The sequence below is a fragment of the Macaca mulatta genome, chromosome 1 (genome assembly GCF_049350105.2).
Source record: "Macaca mulatta isolate MMU2019108-1 chromosome 1, T2T-MMU8v2.0, whole genome shotgun sequence".
Taxonomy (NCBI): domain Eukaryota; kingdom Metazoa; phylum Chordata; class Mammalia; order Primates; family Cercopithecidae; genus Macaca; species Macaca mulatta.
Window position 1 is genome coordinate 193,917,098 of NC_133406.1, and position 12,266 is coordinate 193,929,363.

General features: G+C 47.2%; 2 protein-coding genes across 14 annotated transcripts in view; one reads left to right on the plus strand and one right to left on the minus strand.

The window, feature by feature from the left end:
* Positions 1-1,362: 1,362 nt before the first annotated feature.
* Positions 1,363-6,464, minus strand: TEX38 (testis expressed 38). Of its 4 annotated transcripts, none has more exons than XM_015138904.3 (2): positions 2,961-3,078; positions 1,363-1,918 (listed from the first exon to the last, which is right to left on the minus strand). In XM_015138904.3, exon 2 carries the CDS (start codon positions 1,876-1,878, stop codon positions 1,486-1,488), a length of 393 nt encoding a protein of 130 aa, XP_014994390.1. In that variant the 5' UTR covers positions 1,879-1,918; positions 2,961-3,078; the 3' UTR covers positions 1,363-1,485. The 4 variants fall into 4 exon arrangements, with proteins under 4 accessions (XP_014994390.1, XP_077814446.1, XP_001108737.1 ...); XM_077958320.1 differs by having other exon boundaries at positions 1,363-1,990; XM_001108737.5 differs by having other exon boundaries at positions 1,363-2,069.
* The window catches only part of ATPAF1 (ATP synthase mitochondrial F1 complex assembly factor 1), a 60,498-nt gene continuing 54,543 nt past the window's right edge, over positions 6,312-12,266 (plus strand). For 8 of the 10 annotated variants that reach the window (XR_013402359.1, XR_013402367.1, XR_013402370.1 and 5 more), the window contains exons 1-2: positions 6,312-6,869; positions 9,512-9,620. Coding sequence is in view for 5 of the 10 variants with exons in the window: in XM_028834098.2 (XP_028689931.1) it covers positions 6,538-6,869; positions 9,512-9,620 (441 nt within the window). In the remaining 5 variants the exon portion in view is untranslated. Of the gene's footprint in view, positions 6,870-8,997; positions 9,230-9,511; positions 9,621-10,960; positions 11,052-12,266 lie in introns of those variants that run through there. The other 2 variants (XM_077958310.1, XM_077958303.1) reach the window with 2 other exon arrangements.

Consider the following 12,266-nt stretch of genomic DNA (forward strand, 5'->3'; position numbering starts at 1 on the left):
CGGAGGATGGGAGGGGCAAGGTGAGGCAGGAGTGAGCCCTGCCCCTGTGTCTACCCAAGATGCTCCACTTAGGCCTGTTTTATATTTTGAGAATCAATATAAAAGCGTGTTTGCCATAAATGTTCCACCACCTTTAAAAAAAAAAAAAAAAGTTTAAAATCTGTTGCTAAAGAGGGGTCATACAGGAGCTAAAGCTTTTTCACACACAGAAAAAAAATAAATTAACTCGACATGTTTGTTTGCTAGATTCTGGATACCTCCTCCCCTTCCCCGCACACAGAATCTGGTGACCTTCCCCCTTAGTCATTATGTAAATGACTATACATAAAGCTTTTATTACTTAAAAATACAATGAGAGGATTTGTTCATTTCCAAAAGGAAAGGGAGAAACACATATCCTGTGATAGAGCTGGGCTTTCTTACCTCAAAACTGGAGCCAAATGGCCAGTATTATCTTTGTCTCACCTTTTAGAACCATTTCCAGAAGTACAAACATTATTAATATTCCCATGTGATGGATCTTAATTTTTGGAAAGGGGACATGGATTCTATGTCTATGGATATATGTCTACTTATAATGTTAGGCAGTTCACTGACCAGCCCTTCCTCCAAGCCAATTCATGGACCAACTTAATGACACCCTACGTACAATCCAAAGCATTCACCAAGCATTTTCTAACACAACATGTCATTAGGGAAGGGGCACTATGGTGTATGGTGGGAAGATCAGTACCTTTGATGATCAATGACTTTCATACCAGTAACTTTGATGAAAGGCAGATGTAGATTTGAGAACTGGCTCTGCAACTAAGAAAGGTATGGCATATGCCCTTGGAACCTGTCTCTTATCCATAAGAGGAGGATCATGATATCCATTTGGCAGTGTTCTTGTGAATTGTTAGAAATAATGTACAGAGGCAACCACGTAAGAGCTACATACATCATAGATAATAACAAAGAATGTATTTCATCCCGTAGTGCAGTGTGGCTCACAGGGCTCGTGATGACTCGTTTTGCCTGTGCCATAGCCACTGTGAATCATCATAGCTCACACCCTCAGCAGCTATCACTCTTGTGGCAACTGTGCTTCACATCCCACAGAACACCAGTGCCTTGGGGTACCCAGGCTAGGGCCTGGCACACGTTTTTGTTTTAAATACTGAACAGAGGGATATTGAGTCCATCCACAAGTACTGGTTCAGTGCGTCTCCCCACAGCCAACCTCCAGTGCCAGTTCATATTGGTGAGACTCAGCAACCAACTTGGTTTGCAAAGTGACCCCATCAGACAGGAAGGACATTGCCTTCCTAACAGCAAATGAGACACGAGGGAGCCTTGGACGTTTTTTGTTTTTTGTTTTTTTTTTAATTTCATAGCATGACATCCAGGTGGGTCCTGACCTCTGTCAATACCACCTTTTTGAGGTTAGTTCCATTTCCTACTCTGCACCTGATTCCTGCAGCTCCCACCCTCAGTGAGAGGAGGCTACAATTCTGAAGCGAAAGGCTTGGCATTGAAGCTGTGGTCTTCGTGGGCCAGATTCGGGAGGGAATGGAAGAGAACATTCCTTTCAGGACAGGTGGCTGAAGGATAGGAGACAGAGTGGTTCAGCAGCGGGGGTAGGTTGCACAAGGGTGGGGCAAAGGGCACCTCCTGAAAGATGGGAAGTGGAAATGGGGAGCTGGCCTGGGGCTGCTGTGGAGCCCCCTGCAGTGCAGGTTGCAGGGGAGCGGGGTCTTCCGCCTTGGGGTTACTGACTTGGTCAGCATAGCTCCTGCCTTCGGGGATGTCCAACTCCCACAGAACATCTGGATTCTGGACCTCAGTCTCAGTCTTGGTGACAGCAGGGGGAGGGCCCGTGTTGATGGCTGCATTCATGCCGTAGCGCCGTCGCTTATTAATCCAGTACAACAGTGGGCTGTAGGTGAATGTGGCAGCTCTCATCACCTCCACCCACTGCTGGGCACGCTCTTCCCGCCTCAAGTTCTTCCTCCAGTGCAGAAAGATAATGCACCCTCCAGTTATCACAGAACACAGCCCCAGGAATCCAAAGTACAATGAGACCCACACTAAGGCAACAAGAAAGAAAAAGAGGCATGCTGGCTGATAGCTGTAGCTTGGGGCCTGAACTGTTTCTCATTCCTCTTTCACTTAACCCATTCATCAATTACTCCATCCACTTAACTACTCTCACCATTCCTTCCCTCCCTCGTTGACTTGCCTCATCATTCTCTTATTCAGTCAAAGCTAGATTTCCAGGAAGCTTAAGCACCACCTTTAACTCTTTACAGATCAGAAAAGCTATGTCTAGAGGGGCCATGTGCTGCCCAGGCTCAGTCAAGCCTCTGATTCCTAAGCCAGGACCCATCCAATCCATCAGACTGAGAAGTTTCACTATGGGCAAGTCCATCAAGAAGTAAAAGTTCACCAGCACTTTGTAAGGCCCAGGCGGGCAGATCACCTGAGGTCAGGAGTTTGAGTCCAGCCTGGCCAACATGGTGAAACCCCATCTCTACTAAAAATTTTTAAAATACCCAGGTGTGGTGGTGCACGCCTGCAGTCCCAGCTACTTGAGAGGCTGAAGCAGGAGAATAACTTGAATCCAGGAGGTGGAGGTTGCAGTGAGCCTTGATTGCACCACTGCACTCCAGCCTGGGCAACAGAGCAAAACTTCATCTCAAAAAAAAAAAAAAAAAAAGTGAAAGTTCATCAGTTGACAGAGCCACCAATGTCCCATCCCACTCCATTCAGCTGTGATGGTCCTGGGCTATTGATAGTATCTTCTCTGGTTGATCAGAGCACGGTCTTTGCCTTAAAAGAATCCTTAGTTTTCTAGAGTAGACTATCTCCTAACTGCTTAGCTCTCTTCCATGCAGCCAGGCACTGTCCCATCCATGCAAAGTGTTTGTCCCCAAGCCCTAAGGCACAAGTCCAGTGACAGGGACTGGAGGAGCACTTACTCCCAGGGAAGCGCAGGTCCTCCTGTTGGGAATCCATATGGTTGAGCTTTGGTACCTGGCCGATGGCTCTGGGGAGAGGGAACTCACCCACCCATCTGCCCAGCCAGTCAGCCTATCTGCCCAGCCAGTCAGAGTCTCCAGAATGCCCAGGCCCTTTGTTCTCTAAAGGAGAGGTCACTGGGTTCTGAGCATTGGGCATTCTAGGGGTAGTGCTTGTGAAGTGGTCCTGGGTTAATGGAAGGAGGGAACATCATCCAGTGGCATTTTTTGGGTGGATTGTCTCTACTACTTCTATCAGAGACTGGTTCACCTATTGAATTGTCTGCCCCTACCCCTTATGGTGAACCCACAGAGCAGACCCCAGGAAAGGGCCATCATCCCTCAGGGATTTACTGATGTTGCTGATCTTTAGGGAACAGTTGATGGGATACCTGTCCCCAGTGAGGAATGTAACAAGGAACACACAGCATTGGGCAGCCCTGTTCTCAAAAAGTACCTAACCAAGTTGCAGGAAAAACCTGCTCAAGGGAACCAAGTGGTCAATACCTCCTTCTTTGGCTCCAACAAACTGTCTTTTATTTAGTTACCTTCCTTCAAGTGCTGACAAGTGTTTCCCAGGCACCAGGCCCTGTGAGGCTCCCCACCATCTGGCCTGCATCTCCTGCTAGCCTTACTTCCCTCCTCATCCTCCACACACCTTTCCCTTCTGCCTAGTCCATACTCCTGAACAGACCCTGCTCATTCACATCTCTGGAGGTGTGCTCATGCTGCTCCTTCACCCAGGAGTGCCCCTGCCTACTTTCCCACCACTGAACACCTACTCATCCTTCAGGACTCAGCTCAGCTCCCCTACTCTGTGACAAACTGCCCAGAATCATATCATCTCCCATTTGAAGGAACTTTGAGAGTTGTCTAGTTCATCTCACACCATCTGGTCCTACCATCAGGACCATGCTTGACTCCTGGGGGTAGATTTTTCCCTACACAGCAACTAATCCCCTTGGACTCAGTACTCACTTGAGTCAGGAACTTGCTCACCACCTCCTGAAGCAGCTTGATGCATTTATGGGCAGCTCAGTTAGAAAGCCCTTCCCTAATTAAGCTTAAGTCAGCCTTCCCAGTAGGTTGCACCACTGCTTGTAGCTCAGCTTCTTGGCACCATTTTAATGACTCCCCTCTTTATAGTCCTCCAGTGTGTGACTTAGGGAACTATTCAGCACAGAATTCTCTCCAGGATCCACTTACCCTTGCTCTCCTCCTATATCACTGGCCCCTACTTATCATTCTCCTTTGCTGGTTTCCCCCTTTTCCCCTGATTGCTAAATATAGGCATGTCTAGGGCTCAGTTCTTAGTGCTCTATCTACATTCATTCCATCAGTTATCTCACCCAGACCCCTGGCTTTAAATATCACTATACACTGACAGCATACAACTGTATCTCTCCAGCCTGGAATGCTCCTCAGAACTTTTAGACTCATACCCAAATACTTGGTTGACATCCCTCCTTGCCAGTCTGTTAAATTATCCCAAACCAGTATGTCCAAAACCAAACTCTGATTATCCATCCTCCAAAGTCTACTTTACCTACAGCCTTCCTCCTCTTCATAAGTAGCATCTCTGTCCTTCGAGTTGTTCAGGCCAAAAACCTGCAAGTCATCCTTGACTCCTTTCATTCTGTCACACCCACACTGACTCCACCAGCAAGATCTGTAGGCTTTTATTTCAAAATACAACCAAAATCTGGCCACTTTTTTCTTTCTCACTTTAGTCCAAGTACCACCATCTCTCACTTAGATTACTGTTCTCCCTGTAGGGTGACCAACATCCTGGTTTGCCCAAGACTGGGGTGGTTCTCAGGACATGGGGCTTTCAATGCTAGAGCCAAGAAAGTCCTAGGCAAACTAGGACAAATTAGTCACCCTTGGGAGAGTTTCCATCCTTGCCTCCACATACCCTAAATTCCACCAGCAGCCAGCATGATCCTTTTAAAAAGGATCATGTTGCTCCGCTGCTTAAAACATATAGTAACTTCCGATCTCATTAGATTTAAAATCAAAGTCCTTAACCAAGGCATGAGCAATCTAACTAACCCTCCCTATACCTTCTTGGTCTCATTTCTACCGCTGTGCCCTCACTCATTCAGACTCAATAACCTCCTCATCAGGGCCTTTGCACTTGCTGTTCCTCTACCTGGAAGGCTCCTCCCCCCGCATTCCCACATTACCTTCAGGTCTCTGCTCAAGTGCCCCCTTATCTCACTCTCTCTTAGCCTGCTGTTTTTCAGCACAGCATGTAGCATCACCTAACATTATATGTTTATTTATTGTCTGTTTCACTCCTCCAGAATGTAAGCTCAATGAATTAATATAAACAAGGATCTAAGAACTTCAGATAATGATAACTGCTATAAAGAGAATGAAACAGAGCAATGGGATAAAGACTATAAAGAGATGGGGGTTTTGTCATTTAGGTCCCTTGAAGGTGCTTACATGTGAACTGAGCCCTTAGATGATGAGGAGGCAGCCACATGCAAATCCACAGAGAAAACAGTAAGTGTGAGGAGTGTGAGCCAGGTATGGGCTGGCATACTTGAAGGACTTACTCATCTTCCATTACACTGTTCGTCGCACAGGGCAGGGCTCAGGGCTGATCTCCATGAGCATAGGTTGGATTGAGCAGAGTTGAAGGCTCTGCCCTTGTCCCAGGAAGGGTTTCAATCCGACAAAACCCAGACAAGAAGGACCTGATGATGAGTACTGTCCCAGAGAGCCCACTCCAGGACTGGCCCCGTTCTGTGAGCAGGTGGGACACAGAGATGTTGATGTCACTATCCCTGACCCCAGGACCTCGCACCTGGTTCACACGGTAAGGAAGATTGTGGCATTTGGGTTGAGAGAATGGAAAGAGAGAGGATTCCAGGGGTCAAAAAGGGCCTGAATAAGGACTCTTCAAGGAGTAATCCTGGTGTTTCTTTGGGAGAGAATAGGTCAGTGTGGCTGGAGTTCAAGGAGGATGTCAGGAAGCAGAGGAAAAGGAGGCTTAAGAGGCAGCTGTCATCTTGAAAAGAGCTCAGCTCTCGGGTAGAACTTGAACAAGTCACATAATTACTCTCGGCCTCGGTTTCCTGATTTGTTAGATGAAGATAATACCTGCCACACAGAGTATGAAGCCGATCAGTGTCCTGCACATAGCAACCTCAGTAAAGAGAAGCTTGCTGCTGTGATTACAGTTGGTTAAGGACCTTCGATGCTGAAGGACGGACTACTACAGCGAGTACCGGGCACTACAGCAAGTGCCAGGGGCAAGCACCGCCAGGACCCGGAGGTCCGCTGGCTTTAGAGAGCGGACTTGGCGCGCAGAGGCTGCTGGTCCCAGAGGGAGGAAGGGCGTTGAATTTGGGCAGCCTCCCTGCAGGAGGCGGGCCGTGGCTTACACAGGGCGGCGAGAGCGCGCAGTGCCGGGGCCAGAGCGGCGCGCCCCCTCCTTCCCGCCCCGCCTAGCCGCTCTCCTGCGCCCGGAACGTTGGGCGCGCGGAACCTCGGTGCCGGAGCGCGGGCGCGGCGCACTCGGAGCGGGATGGAGCGGGCGCGCGGGCCGCGGGCCGAGGCCGACGCGCCTGAGGAGGAGGAGGCGGGGGCGGCCATGGCTGCTGTGGTGGTGGCGGCTGCAGGTGGCGCGGGACCGGCGGTCCTGCAGGTGGCCGGTCTCTACCGGGGCCTGTGCGCGGTGCGCAGCCGCGCCCTGGGCCTGGGGCTTGTGTCACCCGCGCAGCTGCGCGTGTTCCCAGTGCGCCGCGGCTCCGGCCGGCCCGAGCGGGGCGCCGACTGCAGCGGGGTCGGGGCCGAGGCCGAGCTCCAGGCCAACCCTTTCTACGACCGCTACCGCGACAAGATCCAGCAGCTGCGCAGGTGCGGGCCCCGGCTGGCTGGAGCGGGCAGGAGGCGGGAGGAGGGGCGGCCCGGGCTGCTGGGCCTTAGGACAGCCCTGTGAGGTGGGCACTGGTACTGTCCCCACTCTTCAGATGATGTAGCCAGGCTCCACGTGGCTAGGTCACTTGCCCAAGATCACACAGCTAGTTGGTGTCAGAGCTGGGAGTCTGCAAAGCCCTGGCTTTGTCTGTGTTTTGGTTCTCCAAACGCTAAGGTAGACTCTTATGACAGCCCTGAGGCAGGCAGCTCAGACACCTGTCCTCATTATAGAAATGGGAAAACGCCTTCTAGAGAAGGGACTTGACTTGCTCAAGGTCACATATTAAGACAGCTGAGGCCCTTGTCTGCAAGGAAAGGCGATTGGGGATAGGAGGAGGGCATCAAAGACTAGTAGTGTCACAGTCGGATCACCCATTGAACCCTCTTAAGATAAGGGGACTGAGGATCAGCGAGAGTAGGAGACTTGCCAAAGGTCACACAGCTCTTTGGGATTTGTCTGACTCTGAGTCCAGGGTCCCTAACACCACCCCTTAGCTTCCAGAGGGAAGGCCCTGGAGCTTAGAGGGGCTTGAGGTGCATGTGAGGGGCTATAGGAGAGTCTGAAGAGTTCAAGCGGGAAGAGCTAAAGGAGAACAGAGGTGAAAATTAAAGGGGCTTGGGAGAGAATTTAGCAGGGTAAGAAGGAAACCAAAGAGTTATGAAAGGAAACCAAAGAGTACGGTAAATTCTTTGAGTTCTGTCCCGTCTCTACTTCCACTGCCTTAATTTACTCCATCATCGTCACTTGGGCTGTTGCCATTATCCTCTAGTGTTCCCTACTTCCATTCCTGGACCCCTTTACCCCAGTTCCTCTCACTGCTACTATAGTGATCTTTCTTGCCATTTGAAACAGTTATGCAGTAAATGAATGAGTATTCTTGCTCTCCTTCCAGCAGCATTGAGATAGTCTCAAGTATTTGTCATCTTAAAAACCTTTCCTTGATGTACATTCCCCAACGAGCTTCTCTCATTGATCTGTATTTGATCTCTTTTACACACAAGCATCTCTGAAGAGTTGTCTACTCATACTTTGAATACTTTATCAGCATCCATTCATTCTTACCCACTCATGAACAAATGAATAACTGGTTTTGCCCTCCTTTCCTACTGGATCATTCCCATCAACATTCCCATATACATACTGTTATCCCCCACTGACCTCTAAATAACATCCAAACTCCTTAATGTTCCACACAAGTTCCTCGCACCCTAGTCCCTGCCAGTCTCTCTCTAGCTTTATCTATTAGCAAACTTCCTTTGAAAAAAAATGGAGAGGAGGGGATGTTCCAGGTAAGGGGAGCAGCAGCATAAACAAAGGTACAGAGGCATGAACCCACCTTAACATTTGGGGATGTTTGAGCAAATTTTCATCATAATACCTGTTGCACTTTAATTTGTTTACTTTTATGCCTGTCTCTCCCACTAGATAGTGAGCTCCTTGAGGTAGGGAGTCTGACTTATTTATTTCTATATCCTCAGATCCCAGCAAGAGCTTCACTGCCCAGGCTGTGCCTTGCCCTCTTTACCTCTTCACTATGGCAGGCCCAGTTGCAGCTGTGGCCACTAGCAGGGTTGACCCTGGTCCTGGTACAGCCCCCAGGGCTGCTTGCAGCTCTGGCCAGGCAGGTGCCATGCCCTACTAAGCAGAAACCCCTGGTGTGGCTCTTTATTGAGGAGGAGCTGGCCCACTACAGAGAGAAGAGAAACAGCCCATCTACATGACAGTGAAGGCAGTGGTGTTTTATGTCACCTCCAGAAAGGAATTTTATGGAAGAAGGGGCCACCTATAATGCCTTGACCAGGAAAGTCCACCAGAGGGATAGCCAAGATGTCCCTGGGTCCTACAGACCTCACCTATGAAACTCTGGGTCTCATGGCCAAAGAGCTGGAATCCCTGAATGATATCTTCACCACAGTGTACAAAACCAAATATCCCATGGTTAGCTACACAGCCTGAAGAATTCTTAATAGGGACAGCACCCCAGCCTGCATTTCAAACCTGAAGACCACCTCCATTTTGACATAAAGAATGTGTTCTGATGTTTCACCTCCAAGAGCAGCTTCTTTGGAGGGTGGGTCAGGGAGACACTAAGATGCTAAATCTTCTGCAAACTAGGCTGCCTAAAGCCTCTGAATCACCAGGATCTGAATAAAACAGATGTTTAACCTAGTTGGGGGGACATATTTTCAAGAACTGGATGTATTCAAGTAAAAGCTTGACACCTAGTAAAGAGGCTGTAGGATTCTTGCCTGAAGAGGTGATCCAGCAAGATGACCTCAAAATTCTAAGTACCCTAAATGTAAGTATCTGAGGGACTAAGCCCTGTGTAAACCTAGGGAACAGCCTGCAAAAGAAAAATGTTACACAGGCCCCTTGAGGATTAACAACAGTTGAATAACAGGATTTCTTTTTCCGGTTTCTTTATTTCTAGGCCTATGCCCAGTTCTTACTAACTGAAGGCAAATTTTTCAACCTCTCTGAATGGCAGTGTCCTTTCTCTGTAGAGGTGGAAAGTGATGCTTTATTATTTTAGAATCCAAAAAGGCCCAGTTGGTTTACCCTTTGGTTTACCTCTGATCAGGTCTGACCCAGCTGCTTTTGAGTCCCGTCTGGAGAAACGCAGTGAATTTCGGAAGCAGCCAGTGGGGCGTTCCAGGCAAGGTGATTTTATCAAATGTGTGGAACAGAAGGTAAGACCTGCCCCCATTGGTGGTGTTTGCTTACCAGCACTCCTTTAACCTCCTTACCCTGGCCCTTATCCTTAAAGTTGGTCTATTGATGGGTCAACTGGGTGAACTAAACATAGTCTCTCCCAACTCCGTTTCCATCCATAAATGTTTATCCTGCTCTTTCTAGGCAAAGTACTGTGGTCGTGGTGGAGATATAGAAGTATGAGAGGGGTACTTCCTGCTCCCAAGAGGAGCAGTCTAGTGGTCAAGGCAAGGCACACTTGGCAGCGGGCTAGAGGTATCAGAGAAAATTTCCCATGGGAGATGGAACTTGACCTAGGCTAGGAACATTGTGGGGGATTTAAATTAAGTAGAGAGGAGGGAATGGGACTTTGATGTAGAGCAGGGGTCATCACATTTTTTCTGTAAAGGACTAGATGTTAAATATTTTAGGCATTGTGGGCCATATGGTCTTCTTTGTGACTACTCAGCTCTACCATTATAGTGCAAAAGCAGGCCTAGACCGCACGTAAATGAATGGGTATGGTTCTGTTCCAATAAAACTTAATTTACAAAAATATTTGGTAGACTAGATTTAGTTTCCTGACAACCAGCCACCCCTGCCAACCCACCCCCATCCATTCCCATGTTGAGGAATTAGCTTAAACAGAGGAAGAGCTTTGAAAGTAAAAGGGGTTTCAGGAGACAGCATGGTACCATACCCAATTAAAATGGAGAGGGAAGTGTTAAGGCTAAATAAGTAAGTTAGGCATTAAACTCTTTGGGCTTAAGGAGTACAGGCAGGTTAATTTAGCTGCTAAGAGGGTGAGCTCTGGGGCCAGATGCCAAGGACTGAATCCTAACCCTTCCAGTTACTAGCTGGGTGACTCTTCAGCAAATTGTTACTTCTCCATGCCTCAGTTTGCTTATCTGTAAAACAGGAATAATAACAGTACCTACTTCACAGAGTTGTGCTGAAGAGATAATACCATTTAAAACTCTTTAGCCCCATCCCTGGCATAATAAGTACTTAATATATATTAGCCATTATTATCCTTAAATAGGAATCAAAGCTGAGGAAAAGCATGTTGAAAACTATGTCTGGGAAGATTATTCTAATGCAGTGTTTTTCAAACTTTTTGACCATGACCCACAGTAAGAAATATATTTTACATTGCAGTTCAGTACACACATATGTATATGATTGTGACTGAAAAAAAAAAAATTTACGAAATAATGCTTACTTTTACAACATGCAGTCCATTCTTATTAATTTTTATTCTTTTTCATCTTTTGAAAAACTCTGATCACAATCCACTAAATGTATTTCACAACCTATTATTTGAAAAATTCTAACCTAGGGTGGTGCACAGAACAAACTGGTGTAGGAGAGGCCAGGACCAGGGAAAATATGGAGTAATCCAGGTGTGGGCTGTAGAAGCCTGAATTAAGGTAGTTACAGTAGAAAACTGGGATTCTACGTTGTGTTTTAAAGTCAAATTAGAAGTGTTTATTTTACTTGGAAAATACTTTCTTTGCCTAAATTTTAAGTGAATCTACTCAGTCTTAGTAACTAGTTTAGTTAATTAGAACAGGATTAATAGTAGATGGGTTGCCAGGCACGGTGGCTCACGCCTATAATCCCAGCACTTTGGGAGGTCGAGGTGGGCAGATCACTTGAGGTCAGGAGTTCAAGACCAGCCTGGCCAACAGGGTGAAACCCTGTCTCTACTAAAAATACAAATACATAACTTAGCTGGATGTAGTAGCAGATGCCTGTAATCCCATCTACTTGGGAGGCTGAGGCCAGAGAATTGCTTGAACCTGGGAGGCGGAGGTTACAGTGAGCTGAGGGCACAGTGAGCTGAGGTCATGCCACTGCATTCCAGCCTGGGCAAAAAAAAAATAATAATAATAGTAGATGGGTTAATTATAACAAGGTTGGGGAGCAAATTCAACTCCTGTGACAAATAGTTTACAACTTTATATGAACAAACAATTCTTTCTACAAATATTTTAACAATTGTCATTTCCTATAATAAACATTTATAGTAGCAAGGTTACAAGTCAATAGCTCTTGGAAATATTACTGTATTATAAACTTTAAATATTAGATAGGAATGTTCTTTGCCCCTTTTTGGCAAGCAGACTTAGAAATTTAGCTTTATGAGGCCAGGTGCAGTGGCTCATGCCTGTAATCCCAGCACTTTGGGAGGCCAAGGCGGGCAGATCACGAGGTCAGGAAATTGAGACCATCCTGGCTAACATGGTGAAACCCCGTCTCTACTAAAAATACAAAAAATTAGCTGGGCATGGTGGCGGGTGCCTGTAATCCCAGCAACTGGGGAGGCTGAGGCAGGAGAATGGCGTGAACCCGGGAGGCGGAGCTTGCAGTGAGCCAAGATTGCGCCACTGCACTCCAGCCTGGGCGACAGAGCAAGACTCCGTCTTAAAATTAAAAAAAAAAAAAAATTGGCTTTATGATAAAATGCAGAATATGTAAAGATTTAATTTAAATTATGGCAGCTCTTAGGTAAATATTCACTTGCTATCTTCTTTATCTAGCTAGATAGAGGAATGCTAACAGCTAACACATGTTCTCCATTCCCACAGTCTTGTCTTTACTACTTTGAGTCATTGGTTCCCAACCACATGGGACTCAACATC

Excerpts from the sequence above, each read along its gene's own strand:
- TEX38 (XM_001108737.5), bottom strand. The coding sequence starts at position 2,997 with ATGGATTCCCAACAGGAGGACCTGCGCTTCCCTGGGA. Across the intron at positions 2,070-2,960 it reads GGACCTGCGCTTCCCTGGGA|TGTGGGTCTCATTGTACTTT; the intron begins GTAAGTGCTCCT and ends TTGTTGCCTTAG.